The sequence below is a fragment of the Lipophrys pholis genome, assembly GCF_963383615.2.
Source record: "Lipophrys pholis genome assembly, chromosome: 7".
Classification (NCBI taxonomy): Eukaryota; Metazoa; Chordata; class Actinopteri; order Blenniiformes; family Blenniidae; genus Lipophrys; species Lipophrys pholis.
This window is the reverse complement of record NC_137638.1, coordinates 18,874,378-18,895,516: the sequence shown is the minus strand read 5'-3', so window position 1 is coordinate 18,895,516 and position 21,139 is coordinate 18,874,378. Positions and strand designations below refer to the sequence as shown.

The 21,139-nt window shown below is 42.4% G+C and overlaps 3 protein-coding genes across 3 annotated transcripts; 1 reads left to right on the top strand and 2 right to left on the bottom strand.

The window, feature by feature from the left end:
* Window positions 1-811: 811 nt before the first annotated feature.
* On the bottom strand, window positions 812-6,603 carry tfip11 (tuftelin interacting protein 11). Its single transcript, XM_080466984.1, has 15 exons — window positions 6,305-6,603; window positions 5,287-5,494; window positions 5,013-5,202; window positions 4,755-4,911; window positions 4,538-4,665; window positions 4,269-4,430; window positions 3,409-3,600; window positions 3,120-3,299; window positions 2,865-2,999; window positions 2,651-2,754; window positions 2,350-2,518; window positions 1,956-2,199; window positions 1,696-1,838; window positions 1,408-1,573; window positions 812-1,284 (listed from the first exon to the last, which is right to left on the bottom strand). Exons 2-15 carry the CDS (start codon window positions 5,490-5,492, stop codon window positions 938-940), a joined length of 2,523 nt encoding a protein of 840 aa, XP_080323110.1. The 5' UTR covers window positions 5,493-5,494; window positions 6,305-6,603; the 3' UTR covers window positions 812-937.
* Window positions 6,604-10,422, top strand: srrd (SRR1 domain containing). The gene is made up of 6 exons (XM_080466983.1): window positions 6,604-6,885; window positions 6,967-7,007; window positions 7,099-7,259; window positions 7,340-7,438; window positions 8,393-8,544; window positions 8,622-10,422. Exons 1-6 carry the CDS (start codon window positions 6,737-6,739, stop codon window positions 8,854-8,856), a joined length of 837 nt encoding a protein of 278 aa, XP_080323109.1. The 5' UTR covers window positions 6,604-6,736; the 3' UTR covers window positions 8,857-10,422.
* On the bottom strand, window positions 9,091-20,691 carry LOC308111881 (clustered mitochondria protein homolog). Its single transcript, XM_080466982.1, has 28 exons — window positions 20,257-20,691; window positions 18,750-18,856; window positions 18,301-18,472; window positions 17,515-17,652; window positions 17,269-17,429; window positions 17,022-17,176; window positions 16,727-16,849; window positions 16,502-16,634; window positions 16,295-16,387; window positions 16,014-16,180; window positions 15,333-15,512; window positions 14,784-15,221; window positions 14,625-14,698; window positions 14,431-14,535; window positions 14,150-14,250; window positions 13,912-14,064; window positions 13,753-13,815; window positions 13,375-13,610; window positions 13,207-13,291; window positions 12,909-13,062; window positions 12,643-12,782; window positions 12,131-12,211; window positions 11,915-12,040; window positions 11,698-11,807; window positions 11,479-11,572; window positions 11,265-11,390; window positions 11,099-11,172; window positions 9,091-9,906 (listed from the first exon to the last, which is right to left on the bottom strand). Exons 1-28 carry the CDS (start codon window positions 20,303-20,305, stop codon window positions 9,336-9,338), a joined length of 4,209 nt encoding a protein of 1,402 aa, XP_080323108.1. The 5' UTR covers window positions 20,306-20,691; the 3' UTR covers window positions 9,091-9,335.
* Between the last annotated feature and the right edge of the window lie 448 nt (window positions 20,692-21,139).

The window sequence follows — 21,139 nt, the reverse complement described above, 5'->3', positions numbered from 1 at the left end:
GTAAAATCACCAAGACCGGTCCGGAAGACCGCCCCCTCGCGTCATGGAGGGTATCTGCCTCCTCCTAAATGGAATTGAAATTAAGATTTTATCTTTTCCAGACGTCGCTCCTTTTATCACTACATTTCTTACCGTGACGAACACGACGCAGGACAGCGTGTAGTGTAGTTGTTGCCACACATTATAAATATCAAGGATTGATTCTGAGACATTGGTAGAGAAGATGGAAGAATGTTTGACAGGATCTTCTTTCTAAACAAATTCTTCACCTCTATAATTAAATAATTCAAATGTAAGACTTAATATTAATACCATTAATTCCTCCCTGGGTCCAGAAGGAAAGCTAAGATGTACCCAATCACACAGATGAATGAAAATGTGGAAGAAATACAAGTATGGGCACTAAAATTATTGTATTATTTTCTGAAAATGCTGAAAAATATCAGGAGGTTATGACTGATTCTTACTAAATACTTTATTAAGACTAACTCAGCGATGGGTAGATTTATATCAAATTATCATCGCCTTCTTAACCTATGGACTGCCAGTTTTTCCAAAAAAGTGAAAAAAATTAAGAATAATTGATAATTGAAAATAGTATTGTCTTGTGAATTAGGCTAAATAAAACAGCCTCAAATCATACTTGTGACATGAGGTAAAACATTTAAGGATGTTGCTCATAGGCAATACTTCCTGAACTGAATTGCTTACATTGGCACAAAACGTAGTCGTGTAGAAAGTGATTTACTTTGTATGAGTGCATGGTTCTTACAATTCGACAAAGAAAAACAAAAAATAAACCACACAACATACATTCAAAAAAGATTTATTCTTAATTTTTACATCTTAACATCTTACAAAGAGACTGGTGGAGAAGGTTAAACAGACTAAAGATACATCAAACTCTTAAGAAAAACAAAGGATGCAGTGATCTTGCTTACTTTGCCATATCTATCAGACTCTGCAAAGATGTGGGCACCCAGGTCTTCTCGCCCTGAACAAACACAACGCCCCTGTCGATGTAGATAACAATGCGGCCAAATGTGTAAAGTTGTTTTCCCTCGTGTCTCTTAGCTACTATGGGCATGAAGACAATGTTGTTCTCCTCCGCTTTGGTCTGGATAAGATCTTTGAAATTAGTTGGCACACCAGTGGTGACTCCCCTGTGACCAACGCTCTCTGCCTCCCTGCGCTCCTGCATGGCTTCATACTGGAAGTCCTTCCGTCTCTCCGTCTGCGTGAGATATGCAATGTTCTCTCTGGCACCAGGCTGCATATATCCACCTGTGGGGACAAAAAAAGAAAAAAGGGACTCAACATTATGGCATGTTTTATTTTTAATCCTATTTTTAAAGTAAAGCTGTTGTATATGTTTTGGGTACATATTCCCAGGTGTGTAGAACTGACCCATGCCTGAAGACACTGCACGGTTCATGATGTCCAATGCCTCATTGAATTTCTCTTTAATGAGGGGCTGTGCTAACAACATGTCACTAAACATGTTCTTCCAGCCAAGGTACCATTTGGTGATTTCTTCGTAGTTGGGACTGTTGCTCAGCCATGAACACAGGACCTAAAGTCAACAGAAAACAAACATATTAGATTGTAATCAGAACGTAAATAATACTAAGGTGTCGTCCATCTTTATAAAATTTGGTTTCCTGTGAATATTCATATGTGAAAACATCTACTGACCTGCAGCCACTTTGTAAAAAAGTTTTTGTCCAACAAGGACACGAGGCTGGAGGGCGACAGCATGCCTTCCCAGTCCATCACCCAGTTAAATGGCCCCATCTGCTGCTGGTGAGGGTTGATGACCAGCTCCTCCAGACACAACGCTGTCACATGAAGAGACAAAATCAGAAATGACTCACAAATAAAATGATGTTGTGACTCAAGGGAAGTGCATATTCATCTGTGGCTACGGGGCGTTTGAGACAGTGATGAAGTCGTACCCAGTTTAGGGATGATGTTTTTCACCATGAAGGCCTCCCATGCGCCAGGTGTGAAAACGTCCTTCCACGGCTGCAGGATGAGGCGGGCCGACGGGTCACTGGGATGCCACCGCTGCAGGGCGCTGGACAATTTGCTCCTGATTGGTGGGTAAAGAGGCTCTAAACGCGAGTGGAAGAGTGGAAGCCAAGGGTGGATCCAGGAGTGGATCGGCACTGTGTCAGTTAGGGGGTTCCAGTTATCCACCTAACGGCAAAGAAGCAAAGCGGGAGGTTTATATGCTTTAACAACACATCGCACGCAATTAATACAGGCCTTTTTGTTTCTTCTTCCAAACAAGTTAAGTAAGAACATTTCTGAATGTGTTTCTTTTGGGATGAGTGTGCATGTCTTTGCCTCTCGCTGCAGTCGGGGTAAGATCATCTGCTCCATCATGTGTTCTAGGATCCATACGGGCAGAAGAGGAGCCCACATTTCTATGCAGTCCACCATTGGTCGGACTGAACGAGGCTGCCAGCCTGTCACACAAATCCTCATCACGGGGATCCAAACCTCCCACAGCAATCTAGACAAAAAAAAGATCAAGAACGTTTGTCAAACACACGCAGTGAACAAGTCACAGTGACGCGTCGCGACAGGAATTCAGTCACATACACACAAGCAAAGCTGATCAAAATGTTTTTGTGTTTTAAATGACCTGTGGTAAGGATCCATATTCGAATCTGGGCCGCTTGTATGAAGGTCTTGAGATTCAAGGATCGCTCTCCACTGACCGATGTCTTCCAAACAATAAGAACTGTCCTGAAACGATCAGGGTACAATCTACGCTGTGATACTTTTGTAATTAATCATAAACACGTAGATATGAAATATGAAGTCGCCTGGATTCAAAACATCTGGGTGAAACAAACCTTCAGAGGGTCCCAGGACCGAAGTTTCTCTTTGAGCAACGGATGAACAACAGCCGCAGCCAGGTCTGCCAATCCCATCATCTTGTATTCGTCATAATATTCAGTTTGTAAAGTCTCGAAGATCCGGGCACATTCCTGAACAGAAAGAAGAAACACATGAACAATGATAAATAAGGGCTTGAACACAGAGCAGTAAAGAACTGGAAACCAGCCGAGAAGTGATGAGAATAAGTTCTATGTTCACTGTATCTGCACCTGGAGGGTGGGTCCCTCCCCTGGTGCCGTCTCCGCAGAAGGAAAACGCTCCACCAAAGCTAGTATGGCCTCCATTTTCTGAATGGCATCTTGCTCCGCGTCCAGTCTGGTCTGCAGGGCTCGAGACTCATGGCTCAGATTGACGACAACATCTTTTTCATGCTGCAGCCGTCGAGCAGACTACAAACAATCCCAACACAATTAGACTGTTGATCCACAAAGTAGCATTGAGACACTCTTGTCGATGTCAGATATGTTTGCATGTGGAAACCTTTGGATGTTCTCATACCTGTAAAATGTCTTGTTCTGTTAAATCTATGAGCAGCTGCAGGTTATGCTCAAGCTCTGGGAGAGCAAAACCAGATCCCTTCTGATCCCGAGTGGACATGCTTGGTGGACCTTCATCGGGAACACTGTGCTTATTGGACATTTGACTGTAACTATAGTAGACCTTTTGTTCTTTTCCAGTCATGTCTATCACCTGCACATAGAAGATCATTAAGTCAGAAGTGAGAATCAACATGAGAAAGAATCCATTTTTAAACATTTGAGCCAAAACAGGATGTTTTTTTTATTTTTTTTTAACGAGGGCTACAATAAATTCTCAATAAGTTAAATACACAATTTTGTGAATTATTCAGGAATGATCTTAATTTTCTTTCATATTATGAATTCTAAATTTACTTCAGAGCCTATTTGGACAATATCAAGGAACAGTATGTAGGTTTTACGAACAGGGGCTGCAGGTGTTTCAACAACACGATAACAAATAGTGGTCTGCACTGCCAGCTGCTGCCGAATGTGTCGCATAGAAGCGGAAATTCTAACTCAAATTACGTCGGTTATATCTAATTTCCAATTTAGAGAAGTTTCAATCTGCTTCAGACTTCTAGACCGAGTCGTCACAAAATGTTTCACATTATAAAGCAATTTTATTTGAAAAACGTTCACACTGAAACTGACTCATTAAGCCAGTTTGTGAAACAGGTTGCAAGTTGCAAGAGGTGCACGCAAAAAAACAACAACAACAACAAAAAAAAAACAGGACGACATCATCTGACTGGCATTTCCCACTAAGCTTGAAATTACCCCCAGACCAAAATACTAACTTTTCTGTTTTTAACTTTGGTTTAACAATGCACAGCATACCTTGACTTGAGCCAGCTCTCCGGCGGAAGCTGCAGTGCTCCTTCCTGTGAATTTTCCTTTGGCTCTCAGCTCGTCCGCAGTTTTGTAGGAGTACTTCGGCTTCTTCTTCCCTGCAGCCCCAGCGGGATCCTTACGCCACTGGCCAAGCTCCTTCTGAAACTCCTACCCAGGCAGAAATTGAGAATAACGTAAAATAAATAACATTATATTTTCTGCCATGTGATTAAAAGCAGGGAATGTGTGGAAATCTTTTTTATTGCCGACTCTACCTTTTCCTCCTCTTCATCTGAGTCAACCACAGGAAAGTCCTGAAGACTCTGCTGGGTACGTTCATTCCCATAGGCACCGACGGCTCCCTTTCCTTTACGAACTTTTGCCTCAATGGGGTTAACAATACCTGCAGCAGTGAGAAATTGATATATCAACTGTAAATGGTTGTTCCTGGGATAAAAACAGTGGTACATAAGATCTCAAAACCACACCCACCTTGAGCATTCTTGCCTAAGCCTTTTCCTGGTTGGTAGCCCATTTTCTGCAGAAGCTTCTGTCCAATTCCTTTCGTGTGCTTCTCCCAGTTCCCAATGCCATGTCCCGATTGTATACCACCTGCAAACCTCTGTGACTGATTCCCACGGAAATTAGTCTGGAAAAACAATGCATTGTCAAGATTTCATGCTTGTTTGTTATTTCTTCCCTCCCGTAAATAACACCACGATAGAAAATTCCCCCCACAAAAAAATTCACCATTTGCAGTTTTTTGGGTGCCGCGCCACGTGGAGGCGGAGGTGGAGGCGGTGGCGCTGCAGGAGCATCGTCAGAGTCATCAGAGTCATCAGAGCCCCCTTCCTTTTGCTGCTGCTGTTGTTTCTCTTCAGCTGCAGTCTTACGCAGACCAGCACTCACAAAGCTCACTGGAGTTGTGTAATCTTTAGATCTGGCAAAAAAAAAAAAAAAAAAACCACAAATGTTACAATCCACTTAGTAGTGCATTGGGGCGGCAACAAAAACAACCTCTTACTTCTTGCCACCAAAGCTCGGCCTCTCGTCTTCATCTGAATCCCTCTCGGCCCAGATGCCGTAGGTGGCCTGCTCCTTGGTCTGCCTGAATCTGCGACGGTCTGGATTGAATTCATTGGCCAGGTCCCAGTCCGTCACCTCAAAGTTCTCAATCTCCACTCCCTCTTCCTCCTCCTCTCTTCGCCCATATAAGTGTGACATGGACATCCCTGCAAATTAAAACAAACAAACAAAACTATATAAAGCAGTAAATCACAGAGAAAAGACCAGTTACCCTCATGAAAACCAACCACACTTTATTTGCTGATGAAAGCAGAGAGCCATGGATCAAACTAATGTTACACCATATGTGTTTGATTTAATGCTCTGGTGATGAGGTGATGTGGTAAGAGAGAAGTTGAATTTATCTATGAAGAGATCTTCTGACAGGTTAGATATCCAAGGCTGTCATCAGGTGCAGAGTGCGTTCCCCTATCCCCCAGTAACAGTAAAGTTTCTGTGTTGTATAAACCTTTTGGAGTAGCTGAGTGGAAAGGGGTCTTAAAATGTATTTACTGTAATACACCTCACTCGCTTGTTTAATTATATATACAACAAAACAAAGCAAACATTTCATCTTTATGTTGCTTCTAGAAGAATAAGATCTTTCCTCAATTCGTTTCTTTAAAGATGTGTAAAAGCCCAAAGCCATATGTCGTATATGTCACATATCAAATAATTTGTCATGTTTGAATAAACCTGTGGATGTACCGGTATCAACGAACAGAGAACTCTTTTATTACTTTTATTTTACATAGTCATGCCAACATGTACGTCAGCTGGCTGATCTCTGATAGATCACAGCTTCTACTGTGAGCAGTAAATAAATGTCTGATTCTGATAGAGCTACAGTAAACAGTAAGCATTGACAGGAGAAAACGCTTGCTCGAATATGCTCGCGCTAACTGACTTATTTAGATCATTTATTTTGATGCTGAATAAATAAATAGCTTGAGAGAAAAATCATCAAAGTGACGTACCTGATGCGTTTGTATTCCACTATTTGTTGATCAATAGCAAATCATTTCCTCGTGGATAATGATAAAAGCTAATCCAAGCTAACCTCAGCTAAAGTTTTTTTCCTACGCTAAGTACTTCCGGGGGAAGTAGTGTCTAACATAATTTGGTCCCCCTGGAAAAGTGTTCATATTTTTATATTTTCGTGAAAAAACAAGTGCGCAAATATTAAGATAATTATAATTTTAGTAAAACTACTGTCACACTATTTTAAGATAATCACCAGGGAGCGTAATGTGCGGAACCGAAATCTGACACCGGTAAAGAAAACATGTTGCACTCGAAATGGTTCCACTTGTTTCAGAACGTCAAGTTCTTACTTTGAATGATAATGAGAAGAACCATATGTATTTTTAAGTGATTTAGTTGTGTGTTGTAGCAAGGAGTGAGTGTAGATGTCGGACAAAGGAAACGAGTGGCAGGTGGCTCGGAGACGAAAAGGAGCGAAGAAGAAATCAGAGCAACTTAAAGTGTCTTCAGCTTTAAAATCCTGCCAGGAACATCTGGATATCAATAAAACCGTGAAACGGGTTAAAGATACGGTGTAAGTACTGCTTCGTTCAACACCTACACAAATATCTCTTTAGACAGACCCAACAAATGTGTTTGCATTCTGGTTTTGCAGGTTGGAGCTAAGGTGTGAGGAGTTTTGGCAGGAGTGGAAAAGTGAGTGTGTTTCTACTAAACACCTAGGCTCTGGTGATAATTATTAGTTTAGCTTCCAGTCTAGTAACTCTATTTGTGTTTTTCTCCCCAGAGGAGCTGTCGGCAGCATCATCATCCGTCTCTAAGCCTTCAGAGCAGCTGGAGGAGGGTCAACATCTGGAGTGCGTGTGTTATGGTCTGGGCTCCTTCTCCTCTTGTGTCTCAGCTCGCTTCCAGCTGGCCATGTTGCTGCTGCTGCTTGAAGCTGCACAGGTCAGAGGAGCATCAGACGTGGGTTTTAAACACTCATGACTCAGCCCGGCTTGTGATTAATTCTGTTCCTTTCATCCTAGATTCCTCTGAAAGACTGCTCAATCTATGACCCTGCGTTCTCGTCTTCAGAAGAGCAAGTACTGAGAGAGCTGGGTCTGACTGTACTCACAGAAAATGAGGTCAGTTTTTTGGTCACTTGTTACAACAAAAGGAAGCACTGTCATTAGATGTAACGGTGAAAGTTGGTTAATAATGGCATAGTTTTTTTTTAAACATTGTGAAAAAATACAACATTAATAACCCATAGAGGTAATAAAACAATTGATTAAAAACCAATAAGATAGTGAAAAGGCAATTGAAAAAAGCTTTACAAAAGGCAAATATTTTAAGCAATGACTCATATTAGTCTAATATCCCTGTGTACTTTATGTCAGCAGACCAAAAGTTCAGATTCTGGGAGTTGTGGTTGCAAAAACTTGGCTTCCCTTTTTTTCGCCAGATGAACTAGCAGTGCTCCCTCCTGAGAAGTAAGTAGTTTACTGGTGCACACATGGACAAAGCTGATGAATGACTTGAAAGTGATCAATAAAGGCCTAAAAGTCATTAAATTTGTATGTACAAGTAGAATTGTGACAGTGCCATTTCGTACAGTCACTCTGCAAGATCCTAACCATTTTTAAAATCTGGACTTAACATAGAGAAGATTGCTGGGACTAAACAGCTGGCATATATTTGCCAAATGAACTCAGTGGGTGATAGTGGACTCCGACTCTCTACAGTTAAACAAAACCAAAAAATTACAATTTTAATTTAAAATTATTCAGTCATATATTTTTCACAGAAAAATGGGCCAAACATATCCTTTGACATCAAAACCCTGACTGAGTAAGGTAATACTTACAGGCTGAAGTCATGAATCTGAAATCTGAGGAAACGCTTCAGATTGCACACCATCTTTTCAAGAGATGTTGTGATTGATATAATTGTTGGTACTTACTGGAAATTTACACCATTTGAACTTTTATTTTTTGTAAAGTTTCTTGTCTGTTGTACAGCATGTCCACTTAAGCTGCAACTTGTGTTTTGCTTAAATATACAATTAAAACAACTGTTTTTTTCTCTCTTTCATTCAGGAGGGGAAGCGTGTGGCGTTGAAGCCCACACTCTTTTACCTGATGCATTGTGGGAAAGCCTTGTACAACAACCTCCTATGGAAGAACTGGAGCACACGGTGTCTTTCTATGCTACTAATCATTGGAAACAGCTTCAGTGGCATAAGAGAGAGGTGTGTATACTACAATGATACAGCCGTTTCAACATGTGGAGGCGAGCTGAAGTAATGTCTGTTTGCTGCATCAACAGGACGATCGATCGGGAGTTGCAGCGAGACTACAGCTACATCAGTAAGGCTGTGGATCTCTGTGAGGAGAGGCAGCTCCCTTGTCCATCTCGCCTGATCGATGTCTTCAGTGACACGTCGGTCATCAGCTTCCCTTCCGACAGCCTCCAAGCACTCCCACAGTCCCTATGGACAGATTCACCTGAGCCACAATACCAACACTGCCCTGACTTGGAGATTATACTCAAGGAAACATAAGACTGTTTGTAGTCTGCAAATAAACTGAAAAACATGCTTTGAATTGTGGGAGGACACTGGCGTAGCTGGGGAAAATATGCAAGCTCGGCAGAGAAAAGGCCACATCAAACAATGAAACCCTGACTCTTCTTACTGTGAAGAAACCATCTTAACTACAATCTAAAGGTGTTGCACCCGATCAGTCCTGTAAGTTACATAAACACAATTACTATAAAGCAGAGACCACCACAGGTATAACACACAGGAGTAAAAAGTTTATTGTTGGTGGGGGGAAAAACAGAAAGGCTTAACGATACAGCACTCTCCCAGCATCGGTAATAGTGTAATTTCTTCAACATAAAACAATACGCTTCCTTTTTGTAATCTTACTCTTTCCTCTGTGTTCAGTGGATCAGATTACATCAAGGATCCTGGGAGAGTTTTACCTTACAGCAGTGATTCTTAGTGAACTCAACTCTAGCTTCATGTTTGCTATATGCTCACTCTTCAGCCGTCCCATTGACAGTGACACCACCACCTCCACCGTTTACCACTGCACTTTTACCATCTGGTCCATCGGCAACGATTGCTTTTGAAACAACAATATCTGCCCAGGTCATTGGACTTTTCGGGACCTGTGGGCTCGTTGTGATCTCTACTTCTCCGTTAATTTCACCGTTTTTGTCTCCTGACTCTGACTCCAGCTCATCCCTTGTTGCTCCATTTACTGTCTTAACCTTTGAGGCTGAGCTCTCTCTGTCTACACCTGTTTGCTCTTCAGGCTGCCTTTGCTCAGCTGCCCCCTTCACATCACTGTTGGTTGACTCCGCGGCGGCACTTTCCACAGACATTTCCTCCACCTTTTGCTCTTGGCCCGTGTTGGTATTCTCCATCACACAGTTTCCTGCGTCCTCTGCTTCCTTCCCGCATCCTGTTTCTCGGTCGGAGTTTTCCTCTCCTCCGTTTACAGTTTCTGAGGCGATGTGCTTGGTCATGTGGTCAATTCCCAGCTCTCTCCTCGCCGCAGCTTTTCTTTCCAGGTGTTTCTGCTTGTACTCTTGGAACTTGTCACTATAAAGAAACACAACAAAGTCAAGAGTGGCTTTCCGTAAAAGATTCAACATTATAATTATATTAAGAAAATCAATTTGTGTTTTAAAAAAACAACAACATGTAAGAGTCTGTTTTTGTAATCACTACAAGACTTTGTTATTAAAAAAGGAGTGGGCATTGCATTATCCGCAGGCGACATACAGCCCTTTGAATGTTTATAAATGCCCCCCCCCCCCAAGGAGAATCTGAATTTGTTATACATGATGCAATAAAACGGCTTCATTTTGACGAGATGGCTTTACTTTTTGTGTGTATGTAGTTTATGCTTGTAACTGTATTTTGACCCATATTTCTTGTTTTGAAGGATTACAGTTCGAACCACGATTATCAGATGAACCCTCAGAGAAATACGTTAAAACGTGACTGAAGCAGAGCTGGAACAGTTGCCTATCAAAATCCTGTACCATACTGCTTTTTCACAGTAGTCCTTGTTTTTCACGTGGCCTCACAGAAAAATGAAACGTCCAGAGCATCAATGTGTGTGTGTGTGTAATTATTTTCTTTTTTCCGCCCAGTGGGAGAAATGGCAACAAGATATTTAGTTGAATACAAAATGTATTACTCATCAGGCCCCAAGCAACAAAACATGCCACAACAAAAATCCCTCAAAAGAGTTACTTAGGAAACATAACACCTGTCACAGAGCTACCTCACAGAAGAGGATTTGTGTAATTTTCAAACACTTAGTATCATAATTACATGAATCGAATTATACTGTTTATTGAAAAAGCCTTTACTCCACCCAGTCTTCTTTTATACTCTTTTATCCAGCTCAGGTTCATGTTGGGGAAGGGAGGAGGGGGGTTAAAAGTCCCCAGTTGCTCCACAGAGAAACAGTTCCGCACACTCACATTCCCACCTATGGGCAATTTACAGTCACCAATCAACCACAAATGCATGGGTTTGGACTGAGGGAGCAATCTGCAGTACCGGGACAAAACCCACGCACACATGGTAAGAACCTGCAAACTCCAAACTGAAAGGCCCATCCCTGACTCAAAACTATGATGAACCCACAATGAGGCTCGAGCGCTAACCACTGCAACACTGCAGCCCAGAAACAAATGCGTGCATGTAAAAAGAATCATTTGTACGCCGGCACATCGCTGGAGTATCAATTATCCCACTGAGTGCCATGGCTAATGTTTACCTTTGTGTGATCCTTCTGATGCCTGTAGCCAGAACCATCTGCTCCGCTATGGTGTCTGATGTTGGGTTTATACACTGAAGACAGAGAGGACACATTAGTTTTTCGTTTTTTCTTTTGTAAGACCAAAAGAAGAAGTGCAATAGTCATGAGTTCCTGCATGGAATACCTCCACAGTTTGCTCGGAGCACTCAGCTCCCGCCTGTCTGAGGGTACGTTCCACCTTCACAGCTTGCTTGGTTATAACACTCAGAAAGTCTTTGCTGCTTTTGGTCTGTGCATTTTCTTCCCCAAACTAGGAAAAAAAAAAGTACAACACGACCTGCATCAAATGAACAAATCACTTTCTCTTCTCCATCAGCAGACCTCATGCAGATACTGACCAGTGAGGTGAAAGCAGTGAGGGCTTCTTTCTCGTGTGTCATAGCACTTCTGTAGTCACCTTTACTGCACATCCACTGAGCCAACAAGTGCTGGCTGCATTGTCAATCGATCGTGGAGAAAAAAAAAAAGAAGCAATTATTTAGAATATGTGAACAAGCAGCTCAAATCGACAATTTTTTAAAGGAGCAATCAAGAACAAGGTATGAATGTTATCTTACCTGAGAGCAGTGTGCAGATGTGTGGGGCCAAAGAAGGAAGTGTTGAGTCTCAAGGCATTCCTGAGAAACCTCCCATTGTGATCCTCTGTCAGCACGAGGCCAAGACAGCTCTTCAAGAAAACAATAGGGGATATTGTGATTTTTGAAAGTTGATATTCAGCAAATATTTGATTGTGGTATTTGGTATTGTTTTGGTATTGGGGTGGATGAAACTTACATCCAGTGTTGCGATGTATGGATGGTCTTCTCCGTGGACCGTCAACATTAGCAGACGAGCTCTGAGGAGACACTTCTGAGCCAGGCTCGTCTCCCCTCCAGAAAACATGTACACACCCAAGAGGGCCTAGATGCAATGCAACAATGTCAGGAATCATACTAGAACAGCAAGACAGAATTTCTAACCATGGAGACACAAACATTTAGCTGTACTCACGTATTGCTGGATCGTGTTCGGATGGTCAAAGCCGAGCACCCTCTCGCTGATGACCACTGCTTTCAGCTGGATGCTGCGAGCCTTGAGAAAAAAAGATTGGCAGCGTCATCAAAAGTACAAGAGTTGCTGTAGTTTTAACGACTGAAAAAATAAGGTTAAAAACAGAATAGAAGGAAACAACAGTCATGATATTACCTTTCACGGAGTATTGTATTTTCTCCCTACACGCAACTTACTGATTGTGTAAAATATATTCAAACAACTTAGATAAATGTCGTAATATTTTCGTGAATAAATATACTAGCAGAAGTGTAAATCCAGTAGCATTATTCTATGCTATTTTCATGTTTTAATAATTCCTGAATTATGAAATTAAGATGGCAAAGTAAATATTGATCATCTTTATTATTACATTAACAATGCATCATTTTTTGTTAAACACCAGATCAACAATGGCCTGACAGTTAAAAAGGATTACAATGTTAAAGCTGCTGTTAGGTGATCTTTTCTACCTCAGCTGTCTTCCCCTGCAGGTACGACACTTTGGCCATCATGCTGTAACAATAGCAGGCCTCAGGGTGCAGGTTGTCACACACTCTGCTGAACAGATAGGATGCTTCTTTTAGGCATTCAAGGGCCTGATCCAGCAGACCTGCAGGTGCAAAACAAAACATTTTTACGGGAAAAACATTTTTTTGATGGTTGCTGTCCATTAAAAGTTAGCCATAGAAAAACACAGAACTGTGATAATGATTACACTTTGGTCTTTCTGACTTACCCTTCTGAATAGACGTCTGTGCAGCCTTGCATGCCTTCGTAGCATCCACCATTGGCATATGAATGTGTTTGACAACCGGGAAGATGTTGAGGATATCATCTGGACTAATGGGAGATTTGTTTTGGTTGTCGAGGAAGTAGTCCTTCAGTTTCAGCTGAGGAATAAACATAAATAAAATATTTCGATGTATTTTGTTTGTGGGGAAAAAATCTCTAATAAGCATTTTATGCATTTGACGTGTTGGAGAACTCGTAATATGCTACAAACAGACTGAAGCCACATTTAAGATTTCTGTTACCTGTACTCCAGTCTTTAAGCAGAACTCTCTGAGCAAGGAGAGTTTCTGAAGGCCGTAGTGCTCCACCAGGTGGCTGAGGCCCGAGCTATCACAGAAAAAAAGATGACAGTTGAACTGAAAGTGAACTATTCGGTAACAAATAAGCCTGAGATTAGTACAAACACTCACCCCAGGGAGTCAGAGATGTTGTATGTCTCTGCAGCGTCCTGACAGACCAAATTCCACAGCTCAGCACCTGTGAGCGTACTCCAGGGCGTGCTTTCAGAGGCCCCAGACCCTCGGCCACCACGCCGCCTCGACTTCTTCTTCGCCTCTTCCCCCACAGAAGGCGGTGTGAAGTGAGGAACCAATAGGCATCCGAGGAAGTGACTGACAGCTGTAGAGACACTCGCCACATCCACACCCTACAAAAAAAATTACCGGAGGCTTCAGCTTAGTCTTTCTGGGACATATAGACCCACACCTGCTTCTACACCAACAACAGACTTTGAGGTATGTGACCTTAAGAACAAGAAGAAGTTCTCATTATATAATACTATGAAGTACCTGAAGGAAACTGTTGAACACTCTCCTGGTTGAGCGGACGAAAACTTCACCTATGGCGACTCTCTGGGGAAGACAAAAGTGGAGATAGAGAGTTAAAAGAAAAACTACAATAAAGAGTACTTTGAGTTTGGGGTTTTAGAAAAATAATGCTCAACAAACCATTGTATGCCTCAGGCGCTCTCTGTGTTCTGACTGAGCAATCGCCTTGACGACATAACCCAGGTACCGAAGGTTGATGCCTCTCTGGTGGAGTGTCTGTTTCAAAGTAGTTCCATCCATTGGTGCTTCGTTACTGTGCAAGCAGAACTGCACCTGTGAACATTCAATCACACGCACGTGTAAGGAGTTTTCATATATAATCAGCCGGCTGCACTTTATTTATTCCAAACAAACTTACGAAATCTGGTATTTGGTGTGTGACCATGAAAGCCGCTGCTTCTTTCAGTAACCTCTCCTGCAGATTTACTGATTCTCTTTCGGCGGGAGGGAAAGACACCCCTGAATGAGAAAACACAAAGATTGTCACAATGTGATCTCACATTCAGTGTGTCTTCAGTGTGCATGTGTACGTATCTCTGTGTGTGTGTGTGTGTGTGTGTGTGTGTGTGTGTGTGTGTGTGTGTGTGTGTGTGTGTGTGTGTGTGTGTGTGTGTCTGTGTGAGGACAATCTTTTTGTACCTGGTGAAAATACATTTGGGTTGAACCGCATCTCGAAGATGATGTTACTGACTGAGCCGACTTCCTTACAGGCTGCTCGTACTGCATCAGTGGCTCGAGAGTCACCTGTAAGAAGAGAAGTACTTTTTCTTGTAAAAAACTGACCAGGTACTGTATGTATGAACAACAGTAAAATGATCTGGAATACTTCTCACCAGCTGTTGCGCATTCTTCAAAACCTCCATTTTCCTCCAAAGTCTCGCTGACACACTCAGTGAACTGGCAGTGTCTAAAAAAAAAAAAGCAAACCAAAACTCAGGAAAACTTTCTTCAAATGTGAATTTAAAAGGCGTTTTCTGTCTTTTAGTACTTACTTGTGCTGGATGAACGCTCTCATCAGCTCAGGCCTCAATCTGCAGAGGCCATGAGGAAAGCTTCGTGGAAGCCCATAGTTGGAAAGATAGTCCTCAGGCCAGCCCCCAACTTCACATTCCTTCTTGTCACCATCATCTTTACAACTTTGGTTACTTTCATCTTCTCCTGTGACTGGTGGACTTTCTGTCTCCACCTCTGGACAGAAGTTAGCATCGGCTGGGAAGCTCCTGAACACATCCAGTATGTATAACCGGCCATCAGCCCCCACCAGTCCCTGAGCGTCCACGGATGTGAACAGCGGCACTTTGTGACTGCTGGGTGCCACAACAACATTCTTCTGGAGCAACATAGATTTGGCTGCTGAAGCCAAGTATCCAAGTAGCTTTCTACGCTGAGGGGACTCTTGGGGTCCTGCATTTATCCCATACAGCAAACCTCTGCAGACAGAAGAAGAAAAAAAAAAGTGATATGTGATACGAGACTAAAATATCAAACGTCATTTGTTGCTTTATCACAATGTTGTCATCAAATGAGTCAGTGGGATGTACCTTGATGCGGGGGTGGATTCCTCTTCTTGATCTGAACTATCCAAGCCAGGGGCTAGACCCTGAGCAGACAGACGCACCCCTCTGTAGTCCACAATAGCTGTTGGTAGAGTGTGGACTCCCTGCGGCTCCTCTAAGTCACTGTAGGCCTGTACACAAGTGAGCTCCATCCTCTGAGCAGCTCTGCAGGTAAAAGATGAAGAAACGTTTGAGCAACATGAAATAATCAAGTGTGTAAAAACAAAGTAAGTAAACTCCTTACTGTATATAAATAGATTTTTACCACTACCTCAGTATGTGAGTGAGAAAATTATTATGTGTGTGTAAATGGAAGGAAGTGACTATCTAAAACTGGTAATTCTTCTTTTCCCCCCAAAACTACATTCTTTATTCTTTTATTTTTTTTGCATCAGTAAGGTATTGAACTTTTTAAACTCAGGAATAATTTCAACGCAAACAAAAGGAAAAATAAATGAAGCATGATCCATTTGAGTAGACACACGTGTTAAGCATGGCAGAACCAAATAGAGAACAAAGAATGAGACTTGACATGTTTGACTTGTTTGAAGAACAGAAATGCCTGTTTAAAAAGGTCATTTGAGGTTTCGCTTGGACATATGTACACTGAGTGACGTAAAGGAAGATGATAATTCAGTACGTCTCCATTAAAATCTTTTCTCTCACCTGCGACCCCTTTCACCACCAAACACTGCACCCGCAGCCCCCTGGCTCATGTACAGCCCTCCCCAAAGGAAGGCTGGGTCATCTGGGTTTCTATTCACCGGCTCAACAAAACCATCAATTATGGCCTCAGCCCCCTGCATGACAGCCTTCACAAATGCACTGTTAATCTGAAAAAATAGACATATGTGAAAAAAGGAGAGGACATTATTTAAAAAGAAAAAAGAAAAAAAGAAGCAAAACTTGTGCATAGGATTGTTATAAAGCAATGGCTTTTACAGTACCTGGAGCAGTGCTCTATCTTTATGCAGCCTCTCCTCCAAGGTTCTTTCCGGTAGATCTCTGGCTGCTTGTAACTCCTCATTCCAGTCTGGCGCCTACAAATAGTACAAACAAATCATACTCATTGTCATACTCAGCATCCCTGCCAACAGCAAACTGTCCTCATTAAGCAGACATTGAAGACACAGTTGGAATCTGTCAAAGATTACTTGTGTGGTTGCCTGTTCATCCACTCCCAGTCTACTGAAGGTGTTTTTGTGAATGCGAGAGGCGCAGGGAGGACCGAGCCAGCTCAGAGTGTGGTAAGCAGTGGGAGTTGCCTCGACTGAAGACTGCTGAGGCCTAAACGAAGACAAAAAAGACACTTGATCCAATATTCTTGTCACTTACAGCTATTCTTAATAACACACATTGCTTTTTCAGCACAATGTTACCTGTTTTTCAGTGTGGTGAAGGCTTGTTTGAATGCAGGGCTGATGTGAGAGAGCAAGTCAGTGAGACAGTGACAAAGTGGAGGGGACTGGGCAGGACGAGGATCAAACACATCTTCTGTGGACCTGACGCGATGAAGGAGAAACAAAAGTGAATAAATGAGAACATGTATTTGTGCTGATGAAAACATCAAATCAAAGCATAGCATTCAGAAATCGGAGCTGGCTGCACTATTAGCTGCTATGTTTTCTGCAACCACAAAATGACTTAGTGTACAATTGAAATGAATTTCCTTACCTGTTCAGGAAGAAACCTTTAGGACAGGATGTAATGTCATAGCGGCGCCCTTCTTGAGTGACCACTGTGATGTACATGAAGTCTCCCTGAAGCTTCCTGTGTCCTGGAGGTGGGTTCCAGCAGCTGAGATACAAGTCCTTCAAGTAACTGGGAGCCTGGGCAAAGAAATATAAAACAGAGTCATTGTGTGTGTGTTTTTTTGTGTGTGAAATAGCTTCATCGTGTACATTTACAGACGTTAATGCACCTCAGGTTGGGAGCTGTGTGGTAGCAAAGCCATGAGTGGTCTCTCTGAGGAACCGGGGAGAAGGTACTCAGGTGGAGAGCCATCATTGTGGGTTGATTCTGTTTTTGTGTTGCTGGAAGAGCGTTTCAGGTTCTTTCCCATTGTTAAGCCAGTTTCTGAACCTTAAAAAATAAATGAATAGAAATCTCAGTGAGTTGAACGTTGTTTTGTATTCCTAGCGTTCTCTTTTTGTCCCAGTGTGGTTACCTGGAGTTTGTGTTTGGGTGAGTGTCTCCAGTATGCTGGGTGCCCGTCCCTCTCTCAGTGCATCCTGAGGTCCGGACGCTCTCAGCAGATCCACGACACGAGCCAGATGGAGCCTGGCCGAGCGAGAGCTGTAGGGCTCTGCAAAGACACATGCTGGTTAAAGTACAGTGTAGAGTTCTGCTCTTTATGAAACTCACGGCAACACGACAGAAGTCTGATGCACATGTGAAAGTGAACAACAGATTTTCAAAGAATACTCCAAACTTTGCTCTGGGATGCTACGACGCACCTAAGGTGAGAGGCCAAGTTAATAAATCAGTGACGCGTGAGGAATGGTACAATGTAATTTGTGTTATTGCAACAGTCAGAGGATGAGACATTTATTAATTAGCTGTTATAAAGCTGTAATCTCTGCCCAACTAAATCCCTGTGAGTATAAATTCTATTATGGCGACTCAGAAAAGATGACTCAGCTGTTTACTTTGAGCTACGAACGACCTACGAATAGTATGTGTGGAAGTGAAGGGCTGATGGTGTGAAGAGAATATGGATAGATTAAAACTTCTAATGACATACTGTATAACAATAATCCCATAGACTTTTGCTATAACTTAAGTTGTTATGAAAAAGCAGAAAAAAGTAAGAATGTAAAACATTTTGAAGAATTGCTGGTAGTATGCTAAAATAGTACCTTAGGTAACAATCAAAAAATGGAATTGCACGAAATTAAAAGTTCTACCATGCTTTATTACAAACAACCTAAACAAAGTGGAGAAACAATGCTACCTTCCACCAGGCGAATGATGGCTCCTGCTTTAAGACCCTTGACGCTTTGCAGTGGTGCAAGTGGATCCAGAGTTGCACCAGCTAGTGAAAGCGACAGGTTGGAACGTGGACACACCTCAGTCCTTGACAGCAGAGCCATTACTGCATCCTGAACGAGCCAAAATCCGCGGACCTACAAAGCAGCATGTTTGAGTCCTACAAGTTTACGTGCCACACTTATCAATTTACCCACAGTAAGGAATCTGGTCAAGATTATGAAAGTACTGCAAATGAGTCGCATGATGAAAACTGACATATCTCAGCCACGATAATGATAGTGAAATGGTATAAACATGCAATCACAGCAGAAACGGTTGGTTTTCACGGTCTCCTCATGGCTGAATAAAGTTTGCTAATTTTAAAAAGAGGGGGAACAATGTCTGGGGGAAAGAGCAGTCTGGTTTATCTACCTGATGTTCAAATGACTCCACTCCTGCTCCTTGAATCTTCACAGGGAATGTGTCCTCACCCTGCTTTATAACAGGGGCTTCTATTCCACAAGTCACACTCATTACATCTGCTTGAGAGAAACAAAAGAGCAACAGAGCTGAGGATAAGCAGAGTCCAGCAGAAGACAATCAAATGAACAGGGTTGTTTGGCTGCCTAGTGTTTGTTACACGTTGAGACGTTGTCTAGTTCAATAGGACCTTAAAAAGTTAAAGAAGAAATATATTATAGCCTGGATCTTTAACGTTAAGATTTCATCTGTTCTTCCAACAAGAACACTAATCACCTCTGAAGTGATCCTGAGCTTGGCTGAGGAGTCTGTCTATGAGACTGCCTGAGGGTGAGAATGTAGGTGAACTGAACAGAATGGCAAGGAAAAATGAAAGTGGGGTGTGTCTACCTTTTTTTTTTTTTCCTTTTTTTTTAAACACACAGTTGCAGAACTGGAGGGAGAGCAGGACTCAGCGTGTTCCACAAACTGAAGTGTGACTAAACCTGTTGAATTTGCCTACTGGCCCTCATGTCATCTCAGGGTGAAGGGACAACCACACCCAGCACTGGCATGTGGAGACGGCACAGTGCTACGACAGTAAAACTAACAAACCTGAAGCTTGGTGTGTAGAGCATGCTTACCTGCAAGGATGCATGGACATATTGTTTATGCAACAGATCTGACATGTAAATGAGAAAGTCAACCGCCTGTTCTTTTATTGTTCTCTCTGGAAACGGCCTCTCTACAGTAAATCTTCAGATCTTGGTGTCAGCCTGGCATTACTTTAATGGTGGAAAGCATCCAAGAATTTTGTTGTTTGCTACTGGCTGGAAGAAAGCCTTCCTCCCTGCAAGTTTGAAGTCACCTCTCTGTTTGAGCTGCTTTATTACTACAGAAAACCGCACCGTGTTTAACACCAACATGTTTATACTGGCAATTATCTAGATTTAGATTCTACCAGGATTTGATCGGCCCATGTTCCATGTGTCCACAGTTTCATTGTTAAAGCAAAATAAAAAAACAAATGTAAAAACATACACATTGAAATCTTATCTGGAATCGGGCCAACACACTCTGTCTTAATTCAATCATTCTGCTGTATGAAAGGGGAGTGGCAAAGGTTAGGTGATGAGTCTCAACTGAGATTCTGGCAAAACCAGAAGAAATGGAAAGGAATGAAAGAAGATGATTTTTACTTTTACAGGAACTCTACCATTGATGCTTCTTCAAAGGTTATAACAGTGTAGTTACAGTACTTTTCTCCGGAGCTCAGCAGTAACAATGCTCGTGTGGAAAAAGTTACTAAACACACAAGAGTTTTGAGAAAGAGCAGCACCGGCCATGTTCCGAGCAGCAGTGCTGAGTCTCCCACCCTCCACACGTTCTCCATAATAGGGAGGAACCAGGCAGAAAAAGAAAAGGGGAAAGCGCAAAAGGCAGACACGGAGAAGAGAAACTTAGCAAAGGAATTTCTCACCAGTCTTGGCTTGACTTCTTCCCCCACCTCTCCTCACTTTGTCCTTCATGGCTGCCAGCTGAAGTGACTTCTTGAGCTGTTTCTGCTGTTTGTGCTTCTCTGTGCTGGAGGCTGCTTCTGTGCTTCAAACTGCGCGAGAGAGAGAGAGACAGAGAGAGAGACAGATCGACTGAGAGGGAATGTGTGGCTGGACCGCCTGTGAGTCCAGCAGAGTGAAAGTAAACTGCTGCCTGTCCAGGACTCTGACTCCTGCCCCACTCTCTACAAGCAAACTTCGCTTATCTGTTCTCGCTGTGTAAAAAGCCACACCCTCCTATTGCCCCACACACACACACTCATTATGCCTCACACTACGTTGGACTGGGTGTGTCTATGTGTTGTAGCTCTACTCGCTCTTCCTTCCTCTGGCAGGTTTTACTCCTCCCTCTATAAGCCCTGGAATCAAAATGAGAATTAATCACATACTGGTTGTTGTTTTTTTTCCCCCGACCCCAAGTAACCACACCGGTTTTCACATAAAACATTTCATACTGCCTTTCTGATAAAGGTCTAGGTCCAGATATCTGCCTGCACATGTTTTAACTGTACTAGAGGAAGAAAAAGAATATCAAGGACTCTATAAACACAAGGTGTGAGTGCAGCCTCTTTGTTGCTCTCTCACTTCCCTACAGTGAGAAAATAAAATGATATTCCACAACTAACGTGCCACATATTCGATAGTGTTTCTTGATTATTTGCATGAAGTTTGCTTTGGTTTGGAGCTCTCAGTGTACATTCAACAGCGAACATGAAGTGAAATGTAGGATCCATAAAAACAAACTCAACCCAAATTTTTAACTGACATGTAGAATCCCTGTGAGCTGAAAGCTTGGAATTTCTGCAA